Source organism: Molossus molossus, unplaced genomic scaffold (assembly GCF_014108415.1).
Source record: "Molossus molossus isolate mMolMol1 unplaced genomic scaffold, mMolMol1.p scaffold_m16_p_20, whole genome shotgun sequence".
NCBI lineage: Eukaryota > Metazoa > Chordata > Mammalia > Chiroptera > Molossidae > Molossus > Molossus molossus.
Genome location: NW_023425356.1, coordinates 21,524,177 through 21,545,543, shown reverse-complemented (window position 1 = coordinate 21,545,543; position 21,367 = coordinate 21,524,177). Strand labels below are relative to the sequence as shown.

General features: G+C 42.5%; 1 protein-coding gene and 1 non-coding gene across 2 annotated transcripts; both read right to left on the bottom strand.

Moving 5' to 3' along the window:
* Positions 1-8,271: 8,271 nt before the first annotated feature.
* Positions 8,272-21,068, bottom strand: CTSK (cathepsin K). Its single transcript, XM_036272581.1, has 8 exons — positions 20,968-21,068; positions 19,388-19,511; positions 18,782-18,904; positions 18,541-18,696; positions 17,043-17,261; positions 12,421-12,586; positions 11,908-12,013; positions 8,272-8,954 (listed from the first exon to the last, which is right to left on the bottom strand). The coding sequence occupies exons 2-8, from the start codon at positions 19,508-19,510 to the stop codon at positions 8,855-8,857; spliced, it is 993 nt and encodes a 330-aa protein (XP_036128474.1). The 5' UTR covers position 19,511; positions 20,968-21,068; the 3' UTR covers positions 8,272-8,854.
* On the bottom strand, positions 12,301-12,407 carry LOC118638094. Its single transcript, XR_004961051.1, has one exon. It is a non-coding gene; the product is annotated as a U6 spliceosomal RNA (small nuclear RNA).
* Positions 21,069-21,367: the final 299 nt, after the last annotated feature.

Sequence of the window (21,367 nt, the reverse complement as noted above, 5' to 3'; positions counted from 1 at the left end):
CCCTCCATGTGGGCTGTGTACACCTTCCTCTTGTAGTTGAACCTTGATTGCTGTTGGCACATCAGTGGGAGGGATTTACCCCCAGGTTGATCAGCTGCAATCACACACTGAGACAGGCTAGTAAGCCAGGACAAGTGGAATAGGAAAACTGACTCTGGTAGTTAAATGGCCAAGCAATTTGCAGCCATCTAGTAAATCCTATCTTCCCTAATCCAAGGACACTTAAGAATAAATGGCTTGCACTTCTCCTCCCCAACCAGAGGGCATATAACTTAAATCAACCTTCCCAAGGAGATAGATAGTAGAAATCCAATCAATGGCATTTGCTGACCACATCAAGGACAGGTGAATCTAAGGGAATAAATATCACTTTGAAATACTGGCATTAAACTGATGAATATTCTATTGAAATCCTCTTCAAAACCTCCCCTAAATGCTCAGCCTTTAAAACTGGAGGAAATAGTGATAGCCAGGTTGATGGAGTCTCAGATATGGAGCACCGCCTGCTGGCTCTGTGGGGGTTGGGGAGTCTCAGAAAAGGAATAATGGCCTCTACTAGCATTTCTGTCTGGGAGAAAGCTATCCCTCCATCGCACACCTCTTGCCCTGATGCCAGATACTTCAGTTCCTCTCCATGTGTCCCTAGTTTCTTTCAAGCTGCTGCCCCAACACTGGAACTCGGAGGGAGTAAGTTCAGCTAAGTCTGTGCATGGACCCCTTAAGAGGAACTGCCTGGGACTCAAGAATTCCTCTGTCTTCCTCAGCCTCAATCCCTGCTGGTTTGTACAGCCAGAATTTATGAGGACTTCTCTTCCTGGCACAAGAACTCTGAGCTGGGCTGCCTGGTATGGGGCTAGGACCCCTCACTTTTCAGGAGGGACCTCTGCAGCAAGATATCTCTCCTAATTTTTTCTGCCACACATGATGTGGGGCCAGCCTGTTCCGCATCTCCACCCTTTCTACCAATCTTGTTGGGTGAGCTGGGAATAGCACCAGGTGTTAAACCAGTGGGGTCAGACTGGACCTGGGTTCTGTTAGGCCAGGAAGCACCCTGTCATAGGAATGTCTGTAGGCATGGCCTTTCATTGTTCACCACTCATCCCACACTGGTACGAGGACCTGACTCTTGGCAGTTTCAGTCAGGCAACTACCATCTTGTTTGCCGGTTCTTTGTTATGTACATGCCTGAAGCACCTGCCAAAAGAAAGTCCACCCTAAGCTCTTTATAAGCAGCAACCCCCAGCCAGTTCAGGGCTGATGCCATTTTGGACTCAGCTTTATAGATGCCCTAAATAAAATTCTATTCCTGCATCACTTTGGCCTTGTGCGTTCCTCTCTTGGTGATCTAACAGGTTCAGCAAGCTTGGTACTTGAGTTCTGGCAGAAAAAAAGTCAGAGCCAAGACTCAAAGTATAAGAGAACACTTATTTAGAAAATCAAAGAGGTAGAAGAAGTAATTTGTTGAAGAAATGGGCTAAGGAAAGAAGTTAAAGAGGCAAAGGAAGGTCCCTAGGAACTTGGAAGTGAGGAAGGCAACGGTGACCTGCCTGGGGGAAAGGGAAGGGAAAGGGCAAGGGGAAGGGGAAGGGCAAGGTAAAGGGGAAAGAGGAAGTGGAACGGGAAGGGGAAGGGGAAAGAGGAAGGGGAAGGGGAAGGGGAAGGGGAAAGAGGAAGGGGAAGGGGAAGGGAAAGGGATGGTGAGGGGAAGGCATGGGCATGCTCCAGGGAAGGAGAGTGCTGGGTCCTCCTTCTAAGGGTTTCAAGGATGGAGTGTTTAGGGGAGGTCCCAGGGGAAAATCTCAATAGAATATTCAGCATCTTTCCAGGTGTGTCCTTTCAGGATCTAGGTCTTCAGTAATTGATTGATCAGCACCAGAGCAGGGGGTCATTATTCAATACAGCTGGCCTTGAGGTCAGTCATGGTGTCACTTGTCTAGTTTTGCTACTTTTCTGGGGCTGGAGCTGAAATACAACTGAGGCCTAGATCTTATCTCTAGGGAGGAAAGGTCAGGGGGTCCAGTGATATGGTCACCCTGGGGGCAAGGTCCCATCCTACCATTGTCCATTGCTAGATGTCCAGAGCTTTTCACCCTGGTGATCTTTGCTACCTGGCCCATCATCCTTGCTCTGTTCATGTCTATCTAACTGCTTACCAGTCTGATGCGGCTTCTTCTCTACTTCCCTAGTTGTAGGATTTCCATTCAGCTTAATTTCATGTGGTTCTGAATGATGGTTGTTCTGTAGTTTAGTTGTAATTTTGATGTGGCTGTGGGAGGAGGCGATACCACATTGACCTAGGCCGCCATCTTGACTGGAAGGCCAAGTCCTCCAACTTATTTTTTCAAGGCTGTTTTGGGTATTCTTGGTCCCTTACATGCCCACATGGATTTTAGGGTCAGCTTGTCAATGTTTACAAAAAGCCAGCTGGGATTTAGATAGAGATTGTTTTCAATCTATAGATCAATTTGGGGAGTATTGCCATCTTAATATTATTGAGACAGGCCAGTGAGCCAGGACAAGTGGAACAGGGAAACTGAGACAGACAGCTGAACAAACTGACAGAGCCATTTACAGCAGATACAGAAGGTCACCTTCCTAGAGACAACATCTAGTTGGATTTCAGCCCCAGACCCAGAAAAGCAGCAAAACCAGGTGGGTGACACCAGGACCAGCTGCAATGACTAACGGCTCCCTGCCCTGACACTGACCAATCAGTGAGGACCATGAACCCTGAAGTAGCACACCTAGAAAACTGATGAATATTCTGCTGAAATCCTCCTCTGAGACTTACACTTAAGATTCCCACCTGGAAGAGAGAAAAAGCCTCAAGACAAAGGACTGAATGCACAGTCTCCCTCTGGGGAGCACACTCGCACCATTCCCTTTCTCCTCTTCTTCCTGCACGCATCTTCTAAACTCTAAGAGTCCCTGCGAGACTTGCAACTAGGAAGCTTGTCCCAGGATAACTCCCTGAACCTGTCTCCAAGGCTCCCTTTTCTCTGACTTCACAGTGACCTACAGCAGCCCAGCCTGGGTTCTCTTCTGTGGCTTCCTCTGTGGTAAGCCCTTGGCTGTTTCACTGTCCCCAGATGTAATAAATGTATTCTCACAACCACCTGGACTTGTGCTGTGATATCTTTCCTATATGAAGTCAAGAACCCACATGCTACCAGCTGGCCCTAGGTGGACCCACTCAGTGCCAGGTTCCCTGTCTGGTAACATTATCTTCCAACCCATGAACATGGGATGCCTTCCATTTATTTGGATCATTTAAATTTCTTTCAACAGTGTTTTGTAGTTTTCAGAGTACAAGTTTCAGAGTACAAATTTAACTTCTTGAGTTAAATTTGTTTCTTAGTATTTTATTTTTTGCTTGTTAATCCTCAGCAGAGGATATTTTTCCATTGATCTTTAGAGAGAGTGGAAAAAAGGGAGGGGGGGAGAGAGAGAAAGAGTGAAAGAAAAAATTATGTGAAAGGGACATGAATTGGTTGCCTTCTGCACATGCTCTGACCAGGGCCAGGGATCAAACGTGCAACCCAGGTATGTGCTCTTGACTTGATATCAAACCCATGACCCTTTGGTCTGTGGGCTGTCACTCTAACCACTGAACCACACCAGCCAGGGTTTATTTTTACCATTCTTATTCAACATAGTATTGAAAGTCCTAGCCACAGCTATCAGACAAGAGGAATAAATGAAAGGCATCCCCCCGGCTGGTGTGGCTCACTGGTTGAGCATCCAACCCATGCACCAAGAAGTCGTTTGTTCGATTCCTGGTCAGGGCACACGCCCAGGCTGTGGGCCAAATCCCCAGTGGGGTGCATGCAGGGGAGCAAGTCGCTGTTCTCTCTCATTGACATTTTTATCTCTCTCTCCCTCTCCCTTCCTCTCTCTAAAATCAATAAAGAAAAAATTTGTTTAAAATAAAAAATAAAAGGCATCCAAATTGGCCCTGGCCAGTGTGGCTCAGTTGGTTGGAGTGTCATTCCATGCACCAAAGGGTCATGAGTTTGATTCCAGGTCAGGGCACATGCCAGGTTGTGGGTTCAATCCCCAGTCGGGGCACATGTGGGAGGCAACCAATCAATGTTTCTCTCTCATAGCGATATTTCTCTCTATCCCTCTTTCTTCCTCTCTCTCTCTAAAATCCATAGAAACATATTCTCGGGTGAGGATTTTTTTTAAAAAGTCATCCATATTGGATAGGAGGAAGTAAAACTGTATTCACAGATGACATGGTATTGTACATAGAAATCCCAAAAAACTCCACCAAAAAACTACTGGATTTAATAAATAAATTTGGCAAAGTAGCAGGACACAAAATTAATATCCAGAAATTAGTGGTAGTGTTTTTTTAATACTCACCTGAGGATATTTTTCTATTTATCTTCAGATGGAGTGGGAAGGAGAGAGAGGGAGAGAAAGGGAAAGAGAGAGGGACACACCAACTAGTTGCCTCTCTCATGACCCCAACCAGGGCCGGGGACGAACTGCAACCGAGGTACGTGTTATTGGCCAGAATCAAACCTGCGACTCATTGGTCCATGGGCTGATGCTCTACTGCTAAGCCAAAACAGACAGGGTTCAGTGGCATTTTTATACAACAATAATAAACTCTAAGAAAGAGAAACAAAGAAAACATTCCCATTTACCATTGCAACAGAAAAAAATAAGGTACCTAGATATAAACTTAACCAAGGAGGGAAAAGACCTGTGCTTGGAAAGCTATAGGACATTGAAAAAAGAAATAGAGGATGATGCAAACAAGTGAAGCATATAACATGTTCATAGATTGGAAGAATTAACATCATTAAAATGTCCATACCACCCAAAGAAATCTATAGATTCAATGCAATTCCTGTTAAACTACCATTGGCATATTTCACAGATCTAGAACAAATATTCTAAAAATTTATATGGCACTAAAAAGTATCTGAATAGCCCAAGAAATCTTTTTAAATATTTTTTTTTTTCTTTATTGGTTTTTAGAGAGAGGGGAAAGAAAAGGGAGAGAGAAAGAGAGAAACATTGATGAGAAAGAACATTGACTGGCTGCCTCCTGCATGCTCCTTCTCCCTGGGGATTTGGCTCACAACCTGGGCTTGTGCCCTGATCGGGAATTAAACCAGCAACCTCTTGGTGCATGGGTCAACGCTGAACCACTGAGCCACACCGACTGTAGCCTCAGCAATCTTGAGACGGAAGAACAAAGTTGGAGGAATTACAATACCGGATATCAAACTATACTGTAAAGCCGTTTGTTTGTTTGTTTGTTTGTTTGTTTGTTTGTTTGTTTGTTTGTTCATCCTTACCCAGGGATATTTTTCCATTGATTTTTTTTTAGACAGAGTGGATGGAAGAGGCAGGGAGAGGGACAGAGAGAAACATCAATGTGAGAGAGACAATCGATTGGTTCCCTCCTGCATGACCCCAACCGAGGCTGGTATTGAACCCGCAACCCAGGACCGTGCTCTTGACTGGGATTCGAACCTTGATCCTTTGGTCTGCATGCTGACGTTCTAACTGCTGAACCAAGCCAGTCAGGGCTATAAAGCCATTTTAATCAAAACAGCAATGGTACTGGCACAAGAACGGGCATATAAATCAATGGAACAGAACAGAGAGCTCAAAAATCAACCCACGCTTTTATGGCCAATTAATATTTGACAAAGGAGGCAAGGGCATTCACTGAATAAAGACAGTCTCTTCAATAAATGGTGTTGGACAACTGGACAGGTTCATGCAAAAACAAACAAACAAACAAACAAACTAGACCACCAATTTACACCATACCCAAGAATAAACTCAAAAGATTTAAATGTAACTCATGAAATCATAAAAATCATAGAGGAAACCATAGGCAGTAAAATCTCAGATATCTTAAGTAGCAATATTTTTACCACTACATCTTCTGGGGCAAGGGAAACAAACAAAAATGAACAAATGGGACTACATCAAGTTAAAAAGCTTCTGAACAGCAAGAGAAGCCATCAACAAAATGAAAAGAAAACCCACTGTATGGGAGAACATATTGCCAATGATACATCTGGTAAATAAAATATATAAAGAACTTATACGACTCAACACCAAAAAAACAAACAATCCAATTTAAAAAGTGGGCAGAGGTCCTGGATAGACACGTCTCCGTAGAGGACATACAGATGGCCAATAGACATACGAAAGGGAAAGACTAACTCTATTAGATATTAAAATATATTATAAATGTGTGATTCTGGTCAAGAATAGATATACATATTAATGTACCAGAATAGAAAATCTAGAAATAAATCCCAATACATATAGAAATGGAGTAAATTTGTTGCCATACAAAAGGAAATTCTAAAGGATGTTCTTTAGGCAGAAGGGGAAAATTTCCAGATCAAACTAACAGAACTGTGTAGATTTGCCTGTTGGGGAGTCTGATATCTCTCAAGTTTATCTTTGGTCCTTTCAAAGCTCAAGAAAGACTATTTGCAGATGACTGAACATGCTCTCTCCTGACTAACATTTAAATATGCTATCACTTGGGTCTGAAATGCCTTTGCCTAACTTGCCATCTGCCAAATTCATACTCAAGCTTCAGAAAAGTTCAGGAGTCACTCTTCGGTGAAGTATCCTTTGAGAGAAAATAGAGCACGAGCAGTGTTGGCTGCACTGACTTTCCTCCACTTTCCTGCATCTTCATTTTGTGCTCCGTCAGTTATTTGTTCTTTACACCACGGCCAGAGGAATATTGCTAAAATATAGATCTGATCATGTCTCTCTCCTGCTCAAAAACACCTGATGCTGCCCTGGCCAGTTTGGCTCAGCGGTTAGAGCGTCGGTCTGCGGTCCAGGAGACCCGGGTTCGGTTCCCGCTAAGGGCGTGTACCTTGCTTACAGTTTGTCCCCGGCCCTGGTTGGTTGTACGGGTGGCAGCCACTTGATGTGTCCCTTTCACATCGATGTTTCTCTCTCTCTCTCTCTTCCTCTCTCTCCCTCCCACTCTACCTGAACAAGAAAAAGAAAAATGTCCTCAGGTGAGGATTAAAAAAAAATACCTGATGCCTTCTAAATGCCTGTGTGTCTATAAAATAAAGTTATACTTCCTGGGACATGGGAGGCATTCAAGGCCTTCTGCTATTCTCCTCCAACCTACTTTTCTCACCTAGTTCTACCATGTAGTCTTTGCACCTATACTTGAGCCACCCAGCCCTCCCCATTCACACACAGCTCTCTCCGAGCCTTTGTGCCTGAGAACCTTCGGCCTGATCTGCCTCCTCTCCTCCTACTCCACTTCCCATCTGTCTTCTCTGCCCATTCAGATCTTTCAAAGCTCTATCCTCAAGGAAGCCTCATCTAAAATCCCGTTAAGAATTAATGACTCCTTCCTGAACTTGCATAATTACTATTTATCTCATTATGGTTGGTATTATTAGGTGTTTGTATGTCTATCTATAACATTCTTGAAGTCCAGGTCATGTCGTACTAATAATTTTGCATAGAATAAAATTAAATACTGCTTGACACATGGTTAGCTTTTATAAATGTGAATTCTTTCTAGTGGTAATAATGAGGATTTTGTGAAAAATGGTAAAGCCAGTTATGCAGATTTATTGTTAGCCTGTTAAATTCTTTTAGAATTAATACTGCTTGGAAGCCATTATAAAAAGTTTCAATTTATTCTTTTGGTGACAGCAACAGTTTAGATGCTAGAACTTCAGAGACCCAAGTTTTTCAAGACCCAAGTTCATGTGTCACTTAATCCAGTCCGCTAAAATGAAATTAAATATTGAAATCCTCTTATATCCATTTAATCCCTGAAATTTAGTATAGTTCTTAGTACAGAGTAAGCACTTAATAGAAGTTGGGAGAAGGAATGAGCCAAAAACTGAAATTAGGTGAACTGTTTGTGTGACGGTCTCTCCAAACAAACTAGGAGCACATCAAGTATAAGGAATTTGTTGTATTCACTTTTTCATTGTTGTTAATTCTCACCTGAGGATATTTTTCTATTGTTTTTTAGATAGAGTAGGAGGGAGAGAGAGAGAGAGAGAAACATCAATATGACAGAAACACATCAATCGGTCACTTCCCACATGACCCTGACAGGGGTCAGGGATTGAACCTGCAAGCCAGGTCTGTGCCTTTGACCGGCAATCGAACCCGCAACCCTTTAGTCCATGGGCTGACACTCTAACTGCTGAGAAAACTGACCAGGGCTAATTACCGTTTTGTCTCCAGCACCTAGCACAGTATCCAACACAAAATGAGGCGTTACTAAATAGCTATTTATTACGTTATAGACCAAAGATAAATACTAGATTTACTTATAAAATGCAAAGGAGAAAAAAGGAAATACATTTCTTGTATCATGTTCACTTGTACCAAAAACTGATGAAAAGATTTATGAATTGGGGTATAAAACATTGATATTTCTACCTTGGGATACAGAAGTGAACTTGGAGATGGACAAGTCAGATTTCCTTAATCCCCTAGAGTGGTCAAAGCTAACCAGGCCCTATGAATGAGAATTGAGCCTATCTGAAGAGTTCAAGCTTGTAATTATTTGCACAGCATCAGCCCCAAACAACCTGGTCAGGCTAGGCTGTGGTCACATCTCTTAGCCTAAGAATGCACACCTGTTAGGGACACTCCTACTGTGGCCACAGTGAAAAATAAAGGCCATGGGTGGAGAGAAGGAAAGTAGTAGCAGTGTTGCCTGAAGTACAAACGAATGGGGAGACTGAACACACAATCTCTGTATCACTACATCTGCTTCAAGAAAGGCACACCAACTCCCTTCCACAGTACTCATCGTTGCGCCACCACGGAAGGAATGGAAGAGCAGGATAGGGTTGGCTGGCTGAAGTCACATCTTGGGGAAGCTGGCCAGGTTGGCAATGCCACAAGCGTTGTTCTTATTCCGAGCCATGAGGATATAGCCTTTGTTTCCCCAGTTTTCTCCCCAGCTGTAGGACCAATCAAGAAAAATACTTAGTACCCTCAGTTATTTATTCATCAAAACTCTTACTAAGTATTGTGCCGGAAACTAATGGCATACAAAATGTATAACACAGTTTTTACCTTTAAAGAGTTTAAAGTAGAGAAATGGAAGGCATAATACTACAGGTCTCAAAGGTAGGAGAGATTGCTTCTGATTAAGAGGAACAAAAAAGACTTTACGTAAGAGTTAGCATTTGAGCTGAGCCCAAAGACTGAATAGTACTGGGATCTTTGGAGATGAGATGCCAGTAGAGGAGTGTGAAATGAGTAACAGAGGCAGGAAAGCATAAGACATGTGTTAAGATCTTGTGGCCAAGCCCTGGCCGGTGTGGCTCAACGGTTATATCGTTGGCCTGTGGACCAGAGAGTCCCGGGTTCAGTTGCCGCTAAAGGCACATACTTCGGTTGCAGTTTGTCGCCATCCCTGGCTGGGTTTGTGTGGGTGGCAACCACTCAATGTGTCTCTCTCATATCGATATTTCTCTCTCTCTTTCTCCCTCTCTCCCTCCTACTCTATCTGAAGATAAATGCAAAAATGTTCTCAGGTGAGGATAAAAAATAAATAAAAAGATCTTGTGGCCGAAAAGTAGGGTGTAATGAAAAGTATGTCTGGCAAGGGAGATGGAGGTCAGGCTGAGTTATTTTTACTGCCAGGCTAAAGATTTGGACTCTGTGATCCGTCACAGTGGAGGAGACACTGAAGGTTTCTGATTGGGAGAGGGATGTAATCCGATTTGTGTTTTAGGAAGAGTAACCTTGAAAATGTGAGTCTAGAGCATAAGAAAAAAGGAAGAGAGGCTGAAGTTGGTGTTTTGGGTTTGGGAATAAAAACTGTAGGAGAAATGAATGAACCTATGAGAATGAACGAGATTGCTGAGGAAACAAGTGGAGAGAATGGAAGACTAAACGGAGGGAAGAAGAGAGGGAGAAGGAAAAGGGGGAGGGGAGGGGAGGGGGAGGGGAGAATATATTGGTCTAGGTATCTTCCTAAATTGTTTTCATGAGTTTTCTGTCCTTTTTCCCCAACCGGTAAATTCTTCAATTATCCAATACATTTTACTTAGGACCTGTACCCTATCCGTGTTCCTTTCTGCAAAGCTCTCCAGTGATCCTGACCCTGCCTGGATGTGTCCATTATTTCCCTCCAGCTCTCTTGGATGCACTTGATCAAGAAAGGACTTAGTAAGTACTGGGCTGGGAGTTAAGAAGGGGAAAACAGCCCTGGCCGGTTTGGTTCAGCGGTTGGAGCATCGACCTGCGGTCCTGAGAGACCCGGGTTCGGTTCCCGCTAAGGGCGCGTACCTCGGTTGCAGTTTGTCCCCGGCCCTGGTCCGTTGTGCGGGTGGCAGCCACTCGATGTGTCCCTTTCACATCGATGTTTCTCTCTCTCTCTCTCTCTCTGTTCTTCTCTCTCCCTCCCACTCTACCTGAACAAAAAATGGAAAAATGTCCTCAGGTGAGGATAAAAAAAAAGAAGGGGAAAACACAGAATAGGATCATTGGAAAAAGAAACACCTCCTTAGGAAGGTGCTCGGTTGGACTGTGACATAAAAAGCTGCTTCATGTTTGAAGCAACTCCCAACTTCACATTCTATCCTGACAGCCCTCCAGCAAGCAGACCAACTTGGTTACACTATTACCTTGGCCTGTGAACTTAACAGAGACTCTTGCTCCGTGGAATGCACCAAGGACAGAAAATTTGCCCTGGCCGGTTTGTCTCAGCGGTTAGAGCGTTGGCCCTTGGACCAATGAGGCATGGGTTCGGTTCCAGTCAAGAGCATGTACTTTGGTTGCAATTCATCCCCGGCCCTGGTTGGGTCATGTGGGAGGCAACCAGTTGATGTGACATTGATGTTTCTCTCTGTCTCCCTCTCACTCTATTTGAACAAAAATGGAAAAATGTCCTCCTATGAGGATTAGACTTAAAAATAGGAAAGGCCCTGGCCAGTTTGGCTCAGCGGTTAGAGCGTCAGCCTGTTGTCCAGAGAGACCCGCATTTGGTTCCCGCTAAGGGCAGTACCTCAGTTGCAGTTTGTCCCCGGCCCTGGTTGGTCGTGCGGGTGGCAGCCACTCGATGTGCCCCTTTCACGTCGATGTTTCTCTCTCTCTCTCTCTCTGTCTCCCCCTCCCTCCATCCCTCTCTCCCACTCTATCTGAACAAAAATGGAAAAAAACTGTCCTCAGGTGAGGATTAAAATAAATAAATAAATAAATTGAAAAAAGAAAGAAAATTTAACCAGTGCTGTTGCCAGGCTGGTGTTGACCAATGAGGAATTGAAAAGTAATAATTCTCATAAATCTGTTTACCCCAAAGTCTCAAGGGAGCCATGTTACCCTGTAGTTTTATTTGTTCCCAATAACAGGGAAGGAGACATTAATTATTGTTGTTATGCATATCTACTTTTTGAAAAGCATTTCTCTTCACAGACTTCAAAATCTTTGGCCAGTTCTCATATACGTCTGCCCTAAGTGTGTCTAGAAGGTCAAAAAGCTGCACTCAGGGGTATTGAACGTTTACATTGTTCCCTACTGCTTATAGACAGACCAGTGATGGAAACTTCTCTAAGAAACTGTTCACATTATAGGAAAAAGAAAGAAAAAATATATAATTCCAAAAGTCTTGCTGGTTCTTGGTGCTGCTTTATGTTCTGGTTAGCTAGGTGTCTTTGGGGGGCGGTGAAGTCACTGGAGGCGGACATCCCGCTCATTTGTGACTAAGCACCTTACACAGGGAGCAGCTGCCCCATACATACTGGGCACTAGTGTCTGGCCACTAAATATTAGAATTAATAGCCTCTGGAACATAGAACTGAAAGTCTGAGACAACTGTCTCTTGATTTGAGAGAGAGAAAGGAAGATGGAGTTCAATGTGAGTGTTAAGAGGGTGATGACTTACGAACTTAGCGTTCCCATCATTACCTGTTTTTAATTATCCAGTGCTTTTTTCCCTTCTGGTTCCCATATCCCACTGCCAAAACCGCATGGTTCAGATTATCACTATTGCAGTTTTCATCGTAATACACACCTAGGAAACATTCAATCAAGGTAAAGCTTTCTGTAATGCAGGGGCACCCTGTGGGGTCTCCCACGCCAGGCAGCCCTCTGCAGCATCCTGTCCCAGTCAGCAGGGCCCACCGCAGAGACGCTCTGTGCTGCGGCAGCAGTTCCTTTCTCTCTAGCAGATGGTCTGAACATGGAAATGAAGTACTGAAAACGCGCAGTGCCCTTTGGGAAGCCGCCAAGCCCACATCATAAGAGTCAGGTGATTGTGCTCTATAGGAACAGCTCCTTACCTTTTAAAAAAAAAAAAAAAAAAAAGTGGAACACTTCACGAATTTGCGTGTCATCCTTGCGCAGGGGCCATACTAATGTTCTCTGTATCGTTCCAATTTTAGTGTATGTACTGCCCAAGCGAGCACAACAGCTCCGTACCTTTGCTGTAAAACTGAAAGGAGGTCAGGCTTGCATCGATGGCCACGGAGATGGGGCCCACTCGGGCCACTGCCCGCTTCAGGGCTTTCTCATTCCCCTCGGGGATCTCTTTGTATCCTCTGCACTTAGCTGCCTTGCCTGTTGGGTTGTACATACAACTTTCATCCTGGGGGTGAGAAAGGTTGAAATAGGATTAGGACAAAGCAACAGGCAATGATTTGGTGAGTGAGAAACTCTACCAATGTTGTTAACGATGTCAGTGAACTAACAGGGGCAGTGACTGGTCTCTAGAGAAGTCTGTTCTCTCCTCACCGTTTTGGACGGCTGTAAAAAAGAACATGAAAAGTGACTACCTCACACCATACAATCAGTTTCAGGTGGTTTTAAATGTGAAAGCAAACACTGTAAAACTTACAAAAGGGGGAAAGAAAGAATATTTTTATTACCTCAGTATAGAGAAAGATTTCTGAAATAATAATTTTTTTTTTTTTTTTTTTTGGTACGTGCCCCTAGCGGGAACCGAACCCAGGACTCTCTGGTCCGCAGGCCTACGCTCCAACCGCTGAGCCAAGCCAGCCAGGGCAATAAGAATTTTTTTTAAAGCACCTATCTTCTGGCCCTGTAGTATGTGTGAGCCTAGGAAGGCTGGCATTAGGGTTAATATTTAGATACTCTTTTCCTGTAGTTATAACTTTTGGGTTTTGAAGGGGTCATCTGTAGGATAAATGAATTGCCAAAAAGAGTACACCATCTTGACTTGGGTGGCCATTATAGTCCATAATTGTGGCATCTGACACGATTTTTTAAGATTACATGATATCCTGTCATTATAACTTCTCAAGATTCCTTTGTTCTCTGACATATGCTCCAAACCCTTGCTGCCTCCTAGTATCAAAAATTGCACAAATCTATAAGTAAAATAATATATCTTGGGAATGGATTTGAAAAGATGTCATGCAATGATACTTTAAAGTCAGAATAACCTGCATTATGGCTGGAATGAACTCGAATTACTGTGCTATCTGGTGGCTGTCCTATAAAATCTCTTCCTTTTTATCTATATGTTCACATATGAGAAGTTACTTCCATTTTAGACAACAACTGCTTTTAAAAACTGTAAATAAGATACAAAATAATAGTTGACCAAGATTCAGAATGTTACAAATGGAACAGGTGTTTTATATAGCTAATTCTCATTATAATTGATTATAAAACCAAAATCATTCCACATTCCTCTAAAATGCTGAAGGGATCATTTGAAGGGGGTGGAAGAAGAGAAATTAGAAGTCAAATGCTCCTTCTAGTGCAAAACAGGGTTTGAATATTACAGGTTATGACAAACATAGGTTTACACTTTTGAGTATGTGATACAGTTTATTCTTGTATTACCATTTATTAATTTTTGTCTACAAACAACTGTAAATTTACTTTTGCCCCATCCTGTATGTAACTTTCATTGAAATGATTCAGTGTCTCTGAGCTGATAGTTCAACTGTCTCTCAACAAAGTGGTTAAGAAAGTATTGAATAAATGATGCAAGCTGTTCATGGATGAGTGATCAACTGTTAGTTCTGATAGTATTGAATTTATTTGTCTTTAATATAGTTAAGTTACATAAACCTTTAAATTGGCTTCCTGGATTAATTAATATTTAAAAAATCATAAACATAAATCTGGTTTTTTTTTTGCACATACTATTGGGGTTTATTTAAATTTTGTTTTTAATCCTCACCCGAGGACATTTTTCCATATTTTGTACAGATAGAGTGGGAGGGAGAGAGAGGAAGAGAGAGAGAGAGAGAAACATCAACGTGAAAGGGACACATCGAGTGGCTGCCACCTGCACGACCCAATCAAGGCCGGGGACAAACTGCAACCGAGGTACACGCCCTTGGCAGTAACCAAACCCGGTTCTCTCTGGACTGCAGGCTGACACTCTAACCACTGAGCCAAACTGGCCAGGGTGGTTTGTTTAATTTTTTTATAATACCTGACAACAAAAATTGTCAAAGGGGTATTTGACAACTTAAAAAAGAATATTTTACTAAATTAAGGTCATCTCACTAATTGGTCAGATGTATTCAGAGTTAAAAAGCTAATTGTTAGGCAGCTCTACTACAGAAGCAGCCCCCAATGAACTTGGGAACCAGCAGTTCTAAAAATTGTATTTTTCCAAGTACCACATTCAATTTCTCTGCTGTGCATACCTGACAGCTAAAAACCCATAAAATAGAATAATAATGGGGTGGCATTCATAAAATAAATACTGTTTTGATCTGGCCAGTGTTGTGAGGATGTTTTGGAATGACTACTATGTAGGTTGTTGAGTGAAATTGATTTAAGTCCTTTACATTAATGAGCATTTTATTGCAGCAGACATAATTTCAGATGACTAAACATGAATGAATAAAATTCATTGCTATTGGATTTTTTTTGTTTAAGAAAAAAACTGCAAAGGAAAACTTAATAACTATACTACATCGAAATTAAGAACTTTTCTGGATTGAAAGATATAAAGACAGTGAAAAGACAAACATCAACCTACAACACAGAGTATTAGGATCCAAATATCTTTTTGAAATCCCTAAATATCAGTAAGAAAAAGATACTAACCTAATTAAAATGGGCAAGAGAAATAAACAGTCAATTCATTGAAGAGGAAATGCAGATGGCCACATAACACATTGATGAAGATGTGACACTTCCAGTCTAGATGGTGAAGTAGGTAAACACTGCTCACCTCTTCCCACTACCACATCAAGATGACAACTAAATTATAGAACCACCACCCTTGAGAACCACCTGAAGACTAACTAGATAAACAGAACTCCTATAACTAAGGATATAAAGAAGCAGCCACATCAAGACTGAATGTCAACTGTAATTGAAAAATAATTAATTTTTTTTTTTTTTTATCCTCACTTGAGGACATTTTTCCATTTTTTGTTCAGATAGAGCAGAAGGGAGAGAGAGGAAGAGAAAGAGAGAAAGAAACATTGATGTGAAAGGGACACATCGAGTGGCTGCCACCCGCACGACCAACCAGGACCAGGGACAAACTGCAACCGAGGTACATGCCCTTAGCGGGAACCAAACCCGGGTCTCTCTGTACCGCAGGCCGAAGCTCCAACCGCTGAGCCAAACCGGCCAGGGCGAAAAATAATTAAATTTTTAAAAAAGATGTGAGTCAATGAGATTTCTTTCTTTATAAAAAAATATTTATGTATTGATTTTTATATAGAAAGGAAGAAAGAAAGAGATAGAAACAACAGTGAGAAAGAAACATCGATTGGCTGCCTCCTGCATATTCCCTACTGGGGATCAAGCCTGTAACCCGGGCATGTGCCCTGACCGGGAATCGAAATGGTGACCTCTCAGTGCACAAGACGATGTTCAGTCCACGAGACGATGCTCAGTCCACTGAGCCATACCAGCTGGGCACTGGGATCTCTTGTATACTGAATGTGGGAGTATAATTTTTTCCAAATACTTTGGTAAAATATTTGATATTATCTATCTAGTAAAGTTGAAGATGCACATAACCTAAGACTTAGACAGTTGTTGCACAAGAGCATAGCAGATATGCCTGCCTGGCAATGTTTGCAGCAGATAAACAGATCTGGTAGATAAGTGTTGGCTCTGCTACGTGACTAGTGGTATGAATTTGAGTATGCTGTTTTAAATGTTGGGGTTTTTTAAAATGGATTTTAGAGAGAGAAAAAGGGAGAAACATTGATGAGAGAGAAACATCAACACTGATTGGCTGCCTCCTACGTGCCTCCCTAGGGGATCAAGCTGGCAACCCCAGGCATGCACTCTGACTGGGAACCAAACCAGCGATCTCTGGGTGCATGGGTCAATGCTCAACCACTGAGCCACACAGGCTAGAAAGTATGCTGTTTTACCTCAAGTGTTAATTTCCTTACTCACAACGTGAGGCTACATCTACCTTACAGGGCTGGTAAGAGGATTAAGTGAGAAAATGCACTAAGCACATGACTTAGCACATAGTAGCCATCACTATCCCTTCTTCAAAGGCTCCTGTTGCAAAGACCCCATATTATATTATCTATCAACTCCACATATACATAAAGCCCTCAGATCTTCTTCATTTTAGATAAGAAAGATCTGCTTTCTATTGCTAAACAATCTTTTAGGAGGAAGTGAGTTGACCTCTAAAAGTACAACAAATATGAAGCAACTTCGCTTTTCTCTCATTTTATACATGTTAGCATGTTACATAATTTGCTTAAACATTCCCCAAACACACACCAAGATCATACAAAATAAAGCCACATAATCCATGAAATTAGATTTGTGATGTGAGTGGGAGTTGAGCAGAGGGTTATAGAACCTTCTCAGAGATCTATGGAATAACTTATCCTCTGTTTGTTTGTTTATCCCCCCAGGAAGAGAAGCAGACAAGATCTGTAGTAGCCTAAGCTCCCCAAATTCCCCCAGATTGTGGGAATCTTCTTGGCCTTCTGTTGGCAATTATCCCATCAATGAAGCAGAATAAAGTAACAGGAAACAAGATTTCTGGAATTGTTTCCAGTACAAAATATCATGCTGGGGCGGGAGGCTCCATTACAGAGCTGTACACCTGTGTGGGGCAGCCTCACCTGGCCCACATATGGGTAGGCATCTTCAGAGTCAATGCCCCTGTTCTTCTGCACATACTGGAAGGCATTGGTCATGTAGCCCCCTCCGCAGCCATCATTCTCAGACACACAATCCACCAGGTTCTGGGGACTCAGATTTAAGAGTTTACCAGTTTTCTTCTTAAGCTGGCCCTCCAGGGCACCCACAGAGCTAAAGGCCCAACAGGAACCACATTGACCCTGAGAGTCATAACAGACAAACTATCAGTCATTGCTATGCACACTTTTTGGGTTTTACCTCTACCTGTCTGATGAGATTCCATAAATTTTATAAATCACACATGTCCTCTTTGCTGTGAAGTCTTCCTATTTCCCTTCATTTAACATTTGTTGCATTCTTCTATTGCTACTGTTGCTATTAATAAATTTTGTTACTACTGTTTCATTGGTTATAGTATAGCAGATTACAGGCTTTGCAACCCCTTCAATATGTGACCATGAGTAAGTTACTAAGCCTCTCTGTGCCTCCATTTCCTTATCTGTAAAATATGGATAATAAAAAATGGTAGCTATTAATAGTATTTGATAAGATAGGCGGTAATTTTTTTTAGTTTTTATTTTAGAGAGAGGAAGGGAGAGGGAGAGAGAGACAGAAACATCCATGAGAGAGAACATCGACTGGCTTCCTGCATGCCCCCCACTAGGGATTGGGCTCACAACCTGGGCATGTGCCCTGACCAGGAATTGAACCAGCGACTGCTTGGTGCATGGGTTGATGCTCAACCACCGAGCCACACCAGCTGGGCCTGACTTTTCTATTTTTAATTTCTTGTTATTATTATTTGTAATCCTCATTTGGGGATGTTTTTCATTGATTCTAGAGAGAGAGGACAGGAGAAAAGGAGAGAGAGAGAGAAACATCAATTGGTTGCCTCCCAAATGCCCCAACAGGGAATCAAACCTGCAACCTGGGCATGAGCCCTGACTGTGACCTTTTGGTGCATGGGACAACGCTCCACCAACTGAGCCACACTGGCCAGGGCTTTCTTTCTATTTCTTAAGATTAAGGATTTCTTGGGACACAGGTCTTAGTCATCTTGAATCTCTAATCAATGTTAAATCAGTTGTTCATCTGGTTGATACAATCAACATTGTTAAGGTTGTGGGAAAACGGACCTTCTCGTGCTGATAAGAACGTAAGATAGTAAAAACTTTTTTGAAAAGGACTTATCAATTTTAATTTCAGAATTTATTTTGCATAAGTATTTGTACGTGGATACAAAAATATATGTGCATGGGTGCTTACAACAACACTATTTATAAAAAGGAAATCTCAGAAACAACCTAACTGTACAAAAATGGGAGATGAGTTAAATGATGGAATAGGCTATTCGCATGGGGAGAGGGAACTTTAATTCCTTGCCCCTTCTTCCTAGTGCCTTCCTATCTTACAAACAAAGAAACAGCAAAAGGAAACAGTCATGCTATCTTACATCCATTCCCAGGAGACAGGAGGTACCTGATTTTTGACAGGAGTAACATATCCCTTCTTTCGATAATCAATGGAGTTCGGGGTTTTGCCTTCCCAGTCTGGGATATAAAGGGTATCATTACTGCGGGAATGGGATGAGGGTACTTTGAGTCCAGTCATCTTCTGAATCACCTCTTCACTGGTCTGGGACAAAGAAGAAAGAGGCCAAGCATTAGCAGGGAACTAAGGCAAACAGGGCAGGTGGGCCAGGAGCTGAGGCTCAACTCACCATGTCCCCCAAGTGGTTCATTGCCAGTTCATATGTGTGGACACCAAGAGAGGCCTCAAGATTATGGATGGAAATATGCTTCAGGTTTTTTTCCCAAATTAAACGCCGAGAGATTTCATCCACCTAAATAGAGCACAGTCAGTACTGGCACAGGCTGTCCTGTGTGCAAAGTTACATATACGATATTGTGGAGGTTTTTAGGAGAAGAAATAAGACTTACAATAATAGAGGGTATACAATCTAGTTTGGGGAATGACCATGGGATTATTAACAGCATGCAAAAAGAAATATATAAAAACAAATTCAAATAATATGATGCAAAGATCTGGAGGGACATACAGGAAAGTTGCTTGTGGATTAATAGCATTAATCTGAGAAGTCTTCCAACAGAAAAATATAAGACAGATAAACAGGAAAGTAAGGATGGGACTTGATGGAGGGTGACTTGAGGAGTAGAAATTAAAACTCTGTTAACAGTTAGGGAACAGGGCAGGGTTGCTTGGTTGGAGTGGTTCAAGTACTTGGATACAAGGGAGTCTGGAAGCTATAACCGGAGGGCTCAGGTTTCAGGCCCCCCACCATGCTCCCCTCCAGGCCACCAGGCACCTTGCTGTTATACTGCTTCCTGTAGGTCTTCTTCCATAGCTCCCATTGGGTGTCCAGTAGCTCCTCAGGGTAGAGCGCAAAGCTCACCGTGGGCAGCAACAGTAGAACCTTGAGCCACCACATGCTGAGGAAGGGAATAATTAGGGGAGACTCTTCTATTTGCCAAGAACCAGCCTGGCTTAGGAGGAGGAAACCCCTGGAGCCATATTCCCAGACAGGTGGTTCTTAACCTTTAGGGGTCATAGACTCCTTTGAGAAGCTACTAATAATTTGCAAGCCACTATATAATCGCTCTCACCAGAAAAAAGCATGCACACACAATAATTCTGGGGAGTTCATGAATATGAAGTTAAGAACCCCTTCCTATGGATTATGAGGCAAAGGAAAACTAGGCTTTGTGAAGAAGGTAGACCCACAACCGAAGGTGATGTCCACATGATAAACCAAACAGTGTTGGTCAGGAGGCATCTGTTCAGATACTTCTGCTTCCAAGTATTTTCACATAGGGAGATTCAACACACACACACACTTTGCACTGACAACCAGAAACGGTAGAAAATGGATAATCAGCATGTGCTCAGCACTTGTCTCCTCCACTGTCTCCAGCAGACTTGGAAGGGATGGGCAAGGTTAACAGGTAAGTGCAGGGTGGAACATGGTGGTTGGAGAACACACAAGAGGAAAGGCTTCCTGCTACATTTTGCTTCCTGATCATTTCTTCAAGGCATTCATCTTTTCCATGCCTAAATTCTGATATATTTCCAGACCTTGCCAGGAGAGGACAAGGAAAAAGTTGACAGTATTTCCTCTTTTCTAAGTATGAGAAAATATTTCATTGTTTACTTTCTCTTCCTGCTCCCTCCCCAGCTGCGGTGGGCTGGAAGATATGCTTATTTTACTAACAACAAAAACCTCTGTGACTGCCTCACAGGACAAAAAGCCTCAGAACCAAAGTTTGCTAAAAGAGTGTAAGACAGAAAAGCAATGTTCCATGATCATTAAATACACAGCTTTTGCTTTTCAGGGGTTTGCTCTAGCTTCACTCCTTGCAGTGGCATAATTACGTGTCCTCCATTTTAAGAACAATTTTCAGTCTGTAGCAAGTCACACTGGTTGCATAATTTTTGAATTTATAGTCTATTTTTTATGTAATCTTTGCAAACTGGCAAATATACAGTAGGACATTTAATGTGTGGGGTGTTAAGGGCTTTCAGATGTCTCAGATCAGGAAGTACTACCACCTCCCTGCATCACTCCACCTCCCACTATAAGTTAACTCTTTTGGTACCTTTGGCCAAATCAGAAAAATACCCAGAGGCCACTTTTTAAGTGAGACATGGGCAAAGGATTCCTATTTTTCTTTTTACTGACAACCATGTATACATACAAATCATAGAAGTAATCCTAAAGATTTCCAGACAGATTTTGATCAGGAAATGACCTAAAAAGGCCATATTGTTTTCATGCACATGACCTACAAAGTTCATTTTGATCCTCAAGTCACTACATCCCTAATACCCCTGAAATGTAGAATTGGCAGGAATGAAAAGCCAAAAGAGCTAGGAAGTTGAAAATGTTACCTGCCGATGGTTCTGTTCTCTGGGCTTGTTTCCGCAGGGGAAGTGTGGCTAGTGTGGGCGGATGACTGGGAGTGCTGGATTTATTCCATCAGAACTGCGGAAGTCAGCTCCAGCTGTTGGCTGGAAAATTTGGATATGGGAGGGAGGTGGGGAGAGAAATGCTAAGAAGGGGGATTAGGGAGGAGGGAAGGAGGCAGCGAATCTGCAGTCTCTGTATGCATGTGGAGTGTGTGAGCCAGGGTGGAGAGCTGCTTTTTCACTGTCTTTGAGAGTGAAAATAGACCTCAATACACATTACTCAAGATGGGACTTACCTTCTTTGGTGGACATAGGCACACAGTCCTGATCTCTCTCACCCTTATTACTTATCACATTGGAGAATTATATATTTTCCTGTTAC

Coding starts and splice junctions, on each gene's coding strand:
- CTSK (XM_036272581.1), bottom strand. CDS start 19,510: ATGTGGTGGCTCAAGGTTCTACTGTTGCTGCCCACGGTGAGCTTTGCG. Junction 18,697..18,781: donor TGAACCACTTGGGGGACATG/GTGAGTTGAGCC, acceptor TCTTTGTCCCAG/ACCAGTGAAGAGGTGATTCA. Junction 12,014..12,420: donor CTTTCAGTTTTACAGCAAAG/GTACGGAGCTGT, acceptor AATGTTTCCTAG/GTGTGTATTACGATGAAAAC.